This window comes from Pocillopora damicornis, chromosome 4 (assembly GCF_964200805.1).
Source record: "Pocillopora damicornis chromosome 4, jaPocDami1.2, whole genome shotgun sequence".
Taxonomy (NCBI): domain Eukaryota; kingdom Metazoa; phylum Cnidaria; class Anthozoa; order Scleractinia; family Pocilloporidae; genus Pocillopora; species Pocillopora damicornis.
The window spans coordinates 694,472-707,500 of record NC_142673.1 but is presented as its reverse complement, the minus strand read 5'-3'; the positions used below and the strand labels follow the sequence as shown (position 1 = coordinate 707,500).

The window sequence follows — 13,029 nt, the reverse complement described above, 5'->3', positions numbered from 1 at the left end:
TATAAATAGGCTTAATAAAACATTTGAAAAACTATTTCCTCATGAATTTATCGCATTGCTTTTTACACTTTAGCCTGCAGATATCTGGAAGCTTGAAAATCTGGTAGAGCTGTAAGTAAACTTTATGTGAAGATCGTTTTTAAGTAAATGAGCAAATACTCTCATTTAAGTAAATCAGATTTTGAGGTTTCCCTTTGCTCCATAAAGTAACCCACTTTCCCTGAGTTTGCTAACTTTGACTCAGATCAACTGGGTCAGTACAGGTCTTTGAACAAGTTAAGTGGGTTGGTGTACTGTGGTATATTTTATAGACTTCTCTGTTGTGATTATGACCCATTAAAAATGGCTTTGGCACATATTTAAACTGGAGGTTAGAGAATTAAGATGCTTGCAGGGTTAAGAAGTGGTTTTAATAGCAACAGACTAATTTAAAGGTGGTATTGAATTAATCTGATTTATGATGTTTTTCTTTTTGCAGATATATACATTCTAATTACCTTCATCACCTTCCAGATGGTAAATAATTCTTGTCAGCCTTTTCATGATTATAAAATATTGAAAACATGAACTTCACCAATTTTTTCTTTTCATAATTCTATAGTGGTAATCTTTTGAAAATTACCATTTGACCATGCAAAGAACTCCATGCTACACTAGCATAAATTATTAAGGTTATTCTAAAGTCAGTCTCTTATTCAAACTTAACTTTACCTCCACTTTAGTTTTGCACATTTTTAATGAGGCTTTTATCAAAAACATTTTATGAGATTTTCAGAGATTTATGCAATTCAGCTGAGATTCTGAGACAAGGCAATTTAAAGATACTGGTGTTCATGCATGGGAGTCTGATGAAAATGTGTTATTCTGGCTTGTAGAGATTGGAAAACTTCAAGTGCTTGAAAAATTAAATGTCAGTTTCAACCACCTTAAGATCCTGACGCCAGCTGTCAGTCAGCTGAAATCACTGACTTCCCTTGAACTTGCCAACAATCAGTTGACATTTTTACCTAAAGGTAGGCTTGTTATTTTAGTCAGAAGAACATTGTTGTTTAAATTTTTTGATGATTAGATTTGGCCCTGATCAGGCAGGCCTTTTTTACTTTTAAGATGTGCTTGATTGCCTCATTGTCAAGGAAAAGTGATGAATTACAATAACAAAACACATTGATTCTTTGGTTGTTTGTAGAGCTTGGAAATCTCACCAATTTGAGAGATCTCAATGTCATGAACAACAAGCTTGAGTGGTTACCATGGCAACTGTGTAACTGTTCATCACTCAAGATTCTGTCGTTTGATGGGAATGCAGTTCAGAAGATTCCACATCAATTAATGACACATCAAGGACTGGCTGAACTGTATGCAAGTGGAAATAATTTGTGTACTTTGCCTCAAGGTAAACTTTTAGCATCCTTAAATCCACATACCTGTAGATAATGCAAGTTTGGCTATGTTTAACTGCTAAAAAGAAATTAATAGTACTGCCAAGAAGAAAGTTTTTTTTCCTTCAAGTTCAGTGGATGATACACATATAGATCTTCATGATTCAGAATTTTACTTGTGTTGTGACTTCGCAGATTTGAATAAACTCTCATCGCTGGAGTCACTGATACTGGATCACAATACCAAACTTCAGCTGTTACCAGCAACACTATTGAAAATGAAGGATTTAAAAATGATTGGCTTGAGTGGTTGGTATGTGTTTCAAATCTGAAACAAATTTACCCTGATAACCTTCTGTGATGGTCCACATTATTGTAAATTATGGCCATGAAGAACTTATTCACTCAAAGAGTGGTGTAAGGAAAAAGTTACAAAATTATGTGATAAAAAATGTCATTTACATTAGTTAATTGATCACTTTCTTATTTCAAATGGCCTCTGTTGCCAATTCTGGGTGGAAAAATCCAAAGGAGTACTGAACAGTAGTTGCAGACCCCTTTATACAGCAAGCTGGAAGTTCTCTTCTCATATTTTATTTTAGACTTAGAGATGGGACATCATTTGAGTAACATTCTCTCTTGATTACTTAGTGCCACTAAGGAGCTGGCCAGACTGCCAGGGAGAGATTCTAAAGGTGAGAATTTAAGTCTAAGCAGTATCATTTTAATTACATTCCTTTGTAAAGGTGCTACCAATTCATTGAAGATTATTATATTCCAAGTTTTGGGAGACTGTTACAACTAATGTGTTTTACAGTTGCAATATATTTTTTCGACAGAATTGGTGGAGGTGTTGAATTTAAGGAATATTCTTCAAGGGAGCAGTGGAAGAATCCTTCCTCTCCTTGAGTTGTGCTTCAGAAAAGTGCACTGCTTTGGTGAGTATATCTTATTGTCTTTAGTTTGATTGTTGTTGTGACTTACAATTAAAAGTTTTGCTTAATTGAAATGTACTCGATTTCTGGCATTGAATTAAATATGAAACTTTGGAGTACTTGGCCTGGCAAGATTACCCAGTGGGTAAGTCAGAATTTTTAGGTAATGTACAAACTACCAAAAATTTTCCAGAAAGGTGGAAAAGTGTGGTAGTCATATTAATGACATAAAAATAAGGAGTTGCAAAAGGTCACGCAAATCAAAAGACAAATATGATCAGTGCAGCAAAATGTGCATTTTTGTTGTTCTCTGCAGAGTGCTCACACAATTAACCAAATGTGTTCAAGAGTTTTTTTTAGATCCTACACTGTAGGACCGAAAATATAATTTTTAATTGCGATACGCACGATTAACGCAGCGTTTTTTGTACACCAACTTTTTAAATTATTTAGATTTTTGTAACATATAGTTTTTTAGTGTGCCTATAACATCATGGTCAGGTATTGAATAGTTTTGCACTTTATTCCCACAAACCAATGCTTCTGCAGATCTTCTGGTGATCTCTGTATTTGTAATTCTTATTGGTAAATTAAGATCGTGTTTTTGTGACTGAAAACTTGTTACTTCTAAAGACTTCCGTTACCATGGTTATTTCCTTTGCATAGTTCGGTCAGTCAGTGTTGAAAAACTTTCGTCCCTTGAGCTACCATCCCACGTGACCACGCTACTGGCTGCGCCCACAGGACACTGTTTCGTTTGTGACAGTTCTTACTTCACAGCGGTATTCCTCCAGGAAGAAAGCGCAAACACAGCATTGCGTATTACCAGCGCCGAAATCTTCCAAGGATTGCGTGACACTACGTGTTCATTTGCCTTTTGTTGCTGCTCGAGGAGCTGTTTGGATGAAGTGAGCAGATTGCATGATATTCCTGATTAGGGAACAGAATAATTTGCAGATGTCCTGTTAGAACGGGCTTGTATTTTCATAGGGAAAATACAGTAATTTCCACGAGTTAACATGGTGATCTAAAGTCTGTCTTCATACGTTGTTGTAGATTAGAGCTCCACCGAAATACTTCATCGAAGTGTTGCCCCCGATGTAATTGAAGATACACATAGGAACTCTAGTAAAGTGACCGTTTGGGCTCAAAGGAAAACAAAAGGATTACGTAAAACTCCCAGAGTGTAATGAAAGAAGTCTTTGATACATCGATCATGGGATTGTCATGTCTTACCTCTGTGGTAAAGGAATTCCCAGGCTGAGGAATTCCTAATAATGTGAAGAGTAATGAAGTGATATTTTGTACGCTCGAAGGGGTATTTCTAGTAGTCCAAGGGGTATTTTTTACTGTTCTAGGGGTCTTTCTTACAGTCCTAATGGTATTCTTTGCGTTATAGGGCATTATGTTTTTTTTTTGGTTTTTTTTTTTTTTTTTGCGGTTCTAGAAGTATTTCTTGCATTCCTTGAGGTATTTTATTCAGAAAACTATAAAATCGCCCAATATCCAGATTAACTGATTCGTATGTGAGGCTGAGTTTGTTTCATTAACAATTTAGGCGTCAAATTGTTCATTTTGAACAAAAAAGGTATTTGTCGAAGGAATTACTCCTTCCGATTGTTTCTCAATAAACTTCGAATGTCATTAGTATGCTGGTAATTTTGTTTAAATAATAATTTTTTCAGTTGCCACACTTCGACGTGTACGTGCAATTTGTCAAATTTACTCTGTTCGGATTCATCTGCTTATGGCCACTGTTAACTACGTAATTTGTCATGAACAGAAATAGCCTTTATAGTGACTCCGTGGATTCAGCTGCTAGGACTACAAATTCATCATTGGGAACTCAAGGTACTTTTGTTTAAATAATAATTTTTTCAGTTGACACACTTCGACATGTACGTGCAATTTGTCAAATTTACTCTGTTCGGATGCATCTGCTTATGGCCATTGTTAACTACGTAATTTGTCATGAACAGAAATAGCCTTTTTATTGACTCCGTGGATTCAGCTGCTAGGACTACAAATTCATCATAGGGAACTCAAGGTACTTGGAAATTAAAGCTTCATTCACAGAGTAATGTTGATTCGAACTGTTTGAGGGAAATTGCCAAAGAGACATGGTTGTGATTGTAATTGGAATTGATAATTAATCTGCCAGTTGTTATAATCTAATACAAACAGCAATACTCCGTGCCCTTATCTCAGTCTCTATTCAAAATGGTTTTTTCGATGCGTTCGTACATATATTTGAACAAGCACATCATTCTGTCTGTAATTAACACTTTCAGACAGTGTACAAGCGGTCATAAGAATTATAAATTCTGTATAAGATGAATTTTTTTACGCAAGGGTTTTGTTTCCATACAAACGAAAGTACTTAAACCACAGGAGGTAAATTGTTCTTCATGTAGTTTTCATGTTCATTGTTCCAAGTGAATGGTTTTTCCTTCAAAGCAAGGCAGTCATTTTCAAAACTCTTTAGTGTTGCCTCGTAACTTGCCGACTTAACTTGTGGCGCTGTAACTCGTCGAAAACTTTTTTCCTTTTGCAATTAACACACAATGAACGATAGTGAAGACAACGGCGTAGATGACCGCTCCTCGCTGTCTGAGGAAGAATACGTCGCTGGATATCAGATGTACGATATATTTCTGAACGCTGCCATTGCGGTTCAACTTCTCTTGGCCTTCCTGGGTGTCATTGCTAACTGTACTGTATGTGGTGTTCTTCTCCGACAGAAAAGATTAACGAAGAACTTTTCGAACTTTCACCTCTTCAATATTGCATTAACTGATATAGTTTTTAGAGTAGCTCTTACGCCAGTGCTTGCTACCATTGAAAACACTGCTGTTGAACATGGCAACAACGCAATTTGCAAGCTGGGCGCGTTTTCCTCCTACACCACATTGGCCGTAACATTCGCGCTGCTTTTAGGAATGGCTTTCGATCGCTATGTACATATTGTTCGTCCTATTAAAGCAAGGAAAATCACATGGAAACACAGCCGAAATGTTGTGGTGATTTCATGGCTGTACGCGGCACTTTGTTCATCGCCAATCCTGTTCAGTATGAAATACACTAAATTGGATTGGAATCTGACGGACAGGTCAGTATACGAGATATGTCTTCCCATTTTGGGCATTCCATCTCAAGTTTCCTCCACTGTGTTTCTCGTGTTTGCATTTTTAATCCCTTTAGTTCTTATGGCTGTGGCATACAGCAAGGTTTTGAAAAGTCTCTGGCAGCACACGCGAAGTAAAGTGATCAATTCAAAACTAGCCGAAGCAAAGGTTCGAGCCGTTAAAATGATGGTCATTATTGTATTGGCTTATTCCATCAGCTGGGGTCCACAACTGATTTGGCTTTGCCTTCAAGCTTTCAAGGTTATTTCTCTGGAAGACGATTATTTCTGGGAGGGAGAAGAAATTTCCTACGAATCCCAAATAGAAGCGCAGAAATACTACATAAAGTTACTAATCATTGACGATATCATAGATGCGTTTACATTTACAAGTTCGATTCTGAATCCCGTAATCTTTGGTTATTACAGTAAGTCTTTTCGAGAAGATCTCAAGAAATGTTGTTGTGGAGGAAAGTGTTTTAACATTTTTCAAAAATGCAAGCACAAGGCAAAAAAACCGAAAAAAGTTGAAAAGAAAACTGAAACAGTTGAAATAATGAAAACTACCGAAATTGTCTTGATGGAAGAAGACAACACGAGAGCTGTTGGAAATAATAACTCGTTAGAAAACAGAGCAGTAATTACAGAAGATTGTCTAGAAACGAAGTTGTAAAATGCGAAAGATATTGTTTTTATGAAAAATGTAATTGTGCGGTCTGTTTGAAGAACGTTAACTGGCGATCATTGTTTAATTTATACCGAGCGCAGGCTGTTTAAGCCGCAGGCAGGCTTTTAAGGACATTTTAATTACATTTTAATTGTGCATTAGTTAAAGAGGTAGGTAGCGAACACTTACCTCAGAAGTAATCATCACGATTAGATAATTGAAAATCGAAAAAATAAAGTTTTTAGTAGAAAAGTGGTAGTAAACGACTAAAGATTTACCTCAATGGACATGTACCGAATCAAGTTACTGATGTGTTCGAGTAAGCCACGGATTTCCTAAGGTTTCCCGCGAAACTGATCCGAGCGGGCTTCGCCGCTCGTGCCTAAGCTTAAATAAGAGCGTGCTCACATACTGAATTCTAGTTTTGTTTTCTGTCAATAATCAATCGAGAAACGACTCAGTGATGCCAATTGTTGAACTTTACTATTGTCAGCTTGAAGAGACCCGTTTAGTGTAAGAGGATCAGGAGTGGCCCCTTTTTTCTTAGACGCTTTCATCACGAAAACCGACAATCTCCTAGAAATTTATGCCATTTGCGAAGGTCATGTGAACGAGGACATGTTGGAGAAGAATTTTGTATTTGAATTAAAGCACTGTAGGTGAACTTTGTACATGTGGAATTATTTTTGGAAACCAATTGTGCAAGTAGTGCGAGATCACCAAATTTGCGGCTTAATCTCAGAACGGGAGCGCTGACGTGAAATAATTCACGCTTCCAATGGAAGCTCGACGTTAGCCATGGGAGTGTTGCCTTCAGCCAGCGCACAGAGTAGATACCGTAAATATTTTGAACCTGGGGGTAACATTTGATCGAGTAGTTTGTTCGTTCGGGTGAGGGTAGTCTTGAGAAGGGCCGTTGTTGGTATTAATGACTGACGTTACGACTGCCCAGACGGAAGTAATCATTTGATACCGTAAAGGGAACATTTAGCTGGAACGCTAAGACCTCAACGTTCGCGATCCACACTCGAATTAGCTCTCCCCTCCCCCGTCTCCGTTTCATTTCGGCGCCAGCCACCCAGGCTATCACATGTTATTAAATGAAAGTCAGACAAATGTTGGTTTATTTTTCCAATCGACGTTTTCTTAGGCGTTGTATACTTCTTCTCTCGAAATAGTTTTATCAGTTTAAAACTGAAATTATTTGATGCATCGATACCGCCACAACTTTCGTTTGTTCCTTTTAAAAATGTGCTAAAATAATATGCATTGTTTTAATCATTCTTTATGACATGCTTGGTTACCACAGCGATACTATAGCTCCTCAGAAGCGCCTTTAATTTTAGTGCTATGTATTCATAACTAAAAAAAACGAGTTCTTTGACCCACATATTTTAAATTGCAATCAGCGTATTAAAAATTCATTTTTCTTCCAAGAGAGCCACCATGATTAACCGATCAAAAAAAAAGTGAGATGGCTCCAAACTGTATGTACAACTTTTTATGACATCGTTACAGAGAGATTTATTTTGATAGCTGATTTTCGTATATATAAGCAGATGTAGAAATAGTAGGGGTTAATTAGAAAGGCTGTATTGTTTCTATGGTAACCTCCATTATTGAAAAAATTATCAAAAAATGATCACAAATTGTGGAGAACTATTTAAACTTTACTTTAATGTGAATTTAAAGGGGGGGAAACGTAAATTGTGGAAGCTGTGATCTATCAAAACGTGACCATTTTAAAACACCTTATAATCTCACCTCCATTTGGCTACGACAGCTGTTAAGTTTTCTAATGGTTATTTTTGAAAGCTGTTTGACGTAAGGTGTATTTAATCGATTTGACGATGCTATTAGTGTTAGATGCTGGGAAAATATGTACGAGAATGATGGCGATTGCCTCCTGGCATATTGTTTTTTCAAATAGAATTTTCAGTATCGATCATCCACAGGTGAGTTGAATGTCAAAGTTACAAAGGATTTTTTTAAGAGATTGTCTCTGTAAGAGCGGTCCGGTCGATTTTGCTTGAGACACGGATTTCGCTCGTTTCTTGTGTGTTGTAAGACATTCATGTACCTATACTAAAACAACAATCAGTTTGATCGGATCTATTTACTTTTCGGAGTTTTCACTCGAGCAAAGGCTTGTCGTGACACTTTTCAAGACTTTAATTTCATACAACTTTGGAGGACAATTTACAAAAAACTACGGAGCTCAGAAAAAAACAACTACCACAGCCATGTATATTGACTTTATCTTATCTATCGAGGCGACTTTCGCAAACATCACGTTTCAATCAAGGAAACAGGAAGACTTGAATGACACCTTATCGGATCGCCTAAATCACACACGCCAAAACCGATCAAATTCAAGGTAAATTTTTGAAAAAGTGAGGCGTTCTAAACTGATCCAACTAACATAGCTAGGAAGTAGTTGTCATAGAAAAGGTAACTACAGGAAAAAACTTTGCGGCCCGACCTTTACGAGAACTTTCTAACTCCGTGAACTTACCTAATTTTCGGTAATCTACAAGTTTGGCCGCCATTTTGAGGGACTTGTCAACATGAAGCGTAACCGATATAAATCAAGCAGGTAGATCTAAAACCGTCAGAAATACATACGAAAGCAATTCAAATGAACTTTACTTTCAATTCAAGCGTTCGAATTCCCCTCGTCGATTCCACCATAAGAAATAACCTGTGCCACCCAAGCTTCGACTCGAATGTGAAGTACGAATCAAATAACACAACTGCTTCATCTTCGCGGTAATATCACGCTCATTATTTTTATTTTCCGATCGACAAGCACGGTGATCAGGAATCGATCGGTATGTTTACCTCATAAACGTGACCGATGACCAGCCGCTGAGTGAAAACAGTGAAAGTGAAAAGGACCCCTGAGATTTTTTTCAGGACTTTAACTGAGATTTGTTTATAACTGTGATAATCGTCATCAATAGCGGGCGGTGCTTTTTACCCATTGTTGTCGTCATTATCGTTTTCACGCCGGAAGAAGTATAAAGGCATGTCGCCTTACCTAACTACACAGAAAATTGTCCTCTCTTTTGCTCCCCTTGGATCCTGGAAACTGTTACTATTAAGACGATCAAAAAGAAAGCCTTTATAATTATTCAAACTTTTGATTAACAGAATGTAAGAAAAAATCGGTGGAGAGAGTTATTCGCGTATCTTATAACCTGAACGATAGTTTTCAATAAAACAAATACCCCTTAATTCAATTTACCTCAGTTGTCTCGTGTTTAAAAGTGGCGTTTCTGGGGACCGTAGATTCTTCTCTGATTCTTCTTGTCTCAGCCAAGACTCACTATCATCAACTTTTTTCTTGTGCCTCTTACGGCATGGGACACAGAGAGCTGAGGTAAGCGATTGCAAATTTCTCAGTTAAAGTAAAGCCCAGTAGCATCCATCAGGAATTGAAAACCGACATGCACTGTTTACTTTTATTATTCTTAATCAAATAAGGGGTGTTTTAGTCTGCAAATTTAATCATACTGGTTAATGAGAATCATACAAACTGATCGCATGAGGAAAACTGACCGCAAATAATTGTGAACAGTGCGCATGAATAAGTGTATTGCGTTGTCAGGTAATTTAACCTTTTACAAACACATTATTGATTATCAACCAAGCAACATTGTACATATTTCCATCTGCAATTAAAAGCACTTACACATAGATCCATGTTTTTTCAACGTGATGTGCACTTAAGTACCCTTCATCTAATTAATAATTTCTACTCTTTTCGAGCAGATATGTCACGTGACAAAAATATATAACAGAAAATGTTACTGAAGATTACCAGATTCAACTGGAATAATAACTCCAAACAGCTTTTGAATGTCCTGAGACATATGCAAGATAATTACATCTCTGCCTTGGATACGCTTCTGACGCCATCATGATCAGGATACTGACATGTTACTTTTGCACTTCTCCAAAACTTCCCCAAAATGTGGCGATACCTATAGCAAATCCACATTTTTTTTGTTTATCCTCCTGAGCGAGGTGAAATAGGCCAATCCTTGCCAAGATTAGCTCATTTTCACTTAAGACCTCTTTAGATTGGTGGCAGCTTATCAAATGATGTTTTACTTCGTCATTGCATTCAGACAGTCGTACCAAACCACTTAAGCCACGCGATCAACCAAAGTTTTTTCCATCTTTGCTATTCAAAAAGCAGTCCTGAGACCTAATGAACATCTCGCTAACGAACGACTTCTTCCTGTACTTGTAATTGTTTCCAACACGATACAAGTTCGGGAGATCTAAAGGAACTCACTATAACTTTGTATACTCGATACGATTTCAATTTCCGCATCAAAGGAGAAGCCTACTGTGGTCAGTAGTTACGCTCGTGAGGTAAAGAATGGGTTTGTGACTTTCTCACTCAATTGAAAGACTCGCGTGACTCTTATGAAATGGTTGAATGGAATACAGACTTCGAGCAGTCTCTTATTTTTCTTAAAGATAGTGAGGTCACGCGTATCCTGTGAGCATAGAGAAGCCGCGAGACGCGAGACTCGTGTCTCGCGTCTTTGCCGCTCCACGCTCTCAGAGTTGGGCGAAGACAAGACACGTTATTTCTGGTGCGATACAAGAGGTTCAATGGTTATCTCGATTATCTAAACACATTTATTTACGTGGTAAAGATTTGTTTGTAAATCTATGAGTTGATGCTAGTCCTATTTGGAACGAAATGTATTTGAAAGAAAAAAAGAATACTAAGTAAAACAAAAGCTGTCTGAAACACGAAGCACGCCTTCACATTAAGACTGGCAGTCCTAATGTTTATCATGATACTTTAATGCATATGTTCGAATGTTCCCAAAAATCTTCTGATAATCTGCCCGCATCCACCCCTCACCCCGCCCTCACCACTGAACCGTACTGTTTTCACTCAGCGGCTGGTCAGCGATCACGTTTATGAAGTAAACATGGCGATCGCTACCTGATCACCGTTCTTGTCGATCCGAATGTCAAAATACCAGCGTGATATTACCGCGAAGATGAAGCAGTTTTATAAAATAATTAAAATAGTACGCGCGCTCTGATAGGCCATAAAACCATTTTACATGAGCGTATGTAATCACGGTTTTCGTTCCTCTTTCATTAGTTATTTTATAAAAGAAATGTAAAATAGTTTCCGTGTTTACATAGCCCGATGTAAACACTCGATAAGCTGGAAACCACTCCGCTTCGCGTCGTCGACCGAACCGCTCTTACAGAGACACTCTCTTAATACTGAAACGCCATATTCGGCTTGGAGATTGCCGAGGTTGAAGACAAAAGCTTATCCACAGGGAAAAAAATTCACTTCTTCTGTTAACCTTCTAGCCCTGTTGCTTCATTTTATTAAGTTTGTTGAGATGGATTGGAAAGATGAAGAAGACTTAAATTTCAACGAATTTGACGATGGAAGAACATCTAGTGGCCGTGAAGAGCTCGTCGACCAAAATAGAAACCAATATGGTCTACATTTTGTGCTTGGTTTGGTTTTAGTGCTGTGTGGAGTTTTGGAAAACGTTTTTGTCTGTTGGATATTGATTCGCAAGAAGAGGAAATGTTTCAAAAGCTTTTCCAACTTTCATTTATTGAATCTGGCCATTACAGATATTCTCTTTCGAGCCGTTTCTGTTCCGGAATTGCTGCCAGGAGAAATTATTGGCGGGAGCGACTTCATATGTAAATTGATCGACTTCAGTAGACACACTACTTTGGCGGTAACATTTGCTATTCTGGCCGGAATATCATTTGATCGATACATTCACATTGTTCATCCGTTTAGGGCCAGGACAATTACATGGAAACACAGTAGAAATCTGATGGTACTCTCGTGGGTTTGCGGAGGGCTTTTGTCTGCGCCATTTTTGAGCAGCACAGTGTGGACTGTTGAAGTAAACGAGGAAACTATGGACAAATTTGGGAACTGCGATGACAAACATGGCCTATCGTTTCAGATTTCCTTAGCTGTATTCCTTTTTGGTGCGTTCATCGTTCCCTTGGTTTTCATGGGATTTGTTTACAGTAGAATTGTGATTGTCCTATGGCGTCGGGATCGTTCCAAGATATCTAACAAAAACATGATCAAGACCAAACTTCGAGTCGTCAAAATGATGGTGTTGATTGTCCTTACATATTTCATTACATGGGGTCCATATCTTATTGTTAGAACTGTGACAGTTTTTTCTCTCGAGGGAAGAAATTCTGAGGAAGTTGAGGGAGAAGGCTCGACAGAATTACAGTCAGATAACGAGGAACTATATGAGTCATTACAATTATTTGAGGGCATATCTGACACGTTGTCTTTGATGAGTTCCATTTTAAACCCCCTGATATTTAGCTTTTACAACGCTAGCTTTAAAGAGGAAGTATACAACATTTTTCGTAGAATGAAAGGCGCGAAATGTTTTGGGAAACGTAAACACATCGTTGTGCCTTTAGCAGAGCAAACTCGTGATACCACGACGTAGGCCGCGCAGTTAGGCTGCGAACTCTGTTACACTCGCCTCAGAAATTTAAGTAATTTAAGTAATAAATAAGGATGAGGTTTATCGATATAAAGTCACTGCACGTGATATATTATCTACCATTTGATGTGTTAATGGGCTTATGAATTATTAATGAGTTTTTGAATTAAAAATAAATATTCCAAAAACGAACCGAGTCTCGACGTCGAGCAAATCGTTTTGCGGTTAAGGTGCAGAAACTGTACTCTACGAAAATTGATGATTTATCAAAGAAACTCTGGCTAGTTTAAAGGTAATCAACACTTTCGTGTGTGGCAGAGCAAATCCAAGAAACATTTCCGAATACCCATATTTTTGTAAAACAAAGCCGTAGTCCTAAGGCAATCTATTGTTTTCGCCATTGTTTCCTTTGTCCAGGAAATGTGAATCTAAT

The 13,029-nt window shown here is 37.7% G+C and overlaps 3 protein-coding genes across 4 annotated transcripts in view; all 3 read left to right on the top strand.

Moving 5' to 3' along the window:
* The window catches only part of LOC113672719 (uncharacterized), a 6,658-nt gene extending 301 nt beyond the window's left edge, over positions 1–6,357 (top strand). Inside the window, exons 2-11 of one of the 2 annotated variants that reach the window (XR_016185669.1) lie at positions 74–111; positions 479–516; positions 876–1,013; positions 1,187–1,393; positions 1,575–1,692; positions 2,031–2,074; positions 2,219–2,317; positions 2,981–3,222; positions 4,098–4,165; positions 4,890–6,357. Coding sequence is in view for 1 of the 2 variants with exons in the window: in XM_027189050.2 (XP_027044851.2) it covers positions 74–111; positions 479–516; positions 876–1,013; positions 1,187–1,393; positions 1,575–1,692; positions 2,031–2,074; positions 2,219–2,317; positions 2,981–3,252 (954 nt within the window). In the remaining variant the exon portion in view is untranslated. Of the gene's footprint in view, positions 1–73; positions 112–478; positions 517–875; positions 1,014–1,186; positions 1,394–1,574; positions 1,693–2,030; positions 2,075–2,218; positions 2,318–2,980; positions 3,960–4,097; positions 4,166–4,889 lie in introns of those variants that run through there. The other variant, XM_027189050.2, reaches the window with a different exon arrangement.
* Positions 4,313–6,357, top strand: LOC113672718 (galanin receptor 2a). The gene has a single exon (XM_027189048.2). It carries the CDS (start codon positions 4,879–4,881, stop codon positions 6,109–6,111), a length of 1,233 nt encoding a protein of 410 aa, XP_027044849.2. The 5' UTR covers positions 4,313–4,878; the 3' UTR covers positions 6,112–6,357.
* Positions 6,358–7,842: 1,485 nt separating this feature from the next.
* Positions 7,843–12,788, top strand: LOC113672629 (QRFP-like peptide receptor). Its single transcript, XM_089203107.1, has 2 exons — positions 7,843–8,060; positions 11,464–12,788. Exon 2 carries the CDS (start codon positions 11,496–11,498, stop codon positions 12,597–12,599), a length of 1,104 nt encoding a protein of 367 aa, XP_089059233.1. The 5' UTR covers positions 7,843–8,060; positions 11,464–11,495; the 3' UTR covers positions 12,600–12,788.
* Positions 12,789–13,029: the final 241 nt, after the last annotated feature.

What these genes read in the sequence shown, in the direction of transcription:
- LOC113672718 (XM_027189048.2), top strand. Translation starts at nt 4,879, where the DNA reads ATGAACGATAGTGAAGACAACGGCGTAGATGACCGCTCCTCGCTGTCT.
- LOC113672629 (XM_089203107.1), top strand. Translation starts at nt 11,496, where the DNA reads ATGGATTGGAAAGATGAAGAAGACTTAAATTTCAACGAATTTGACGAT.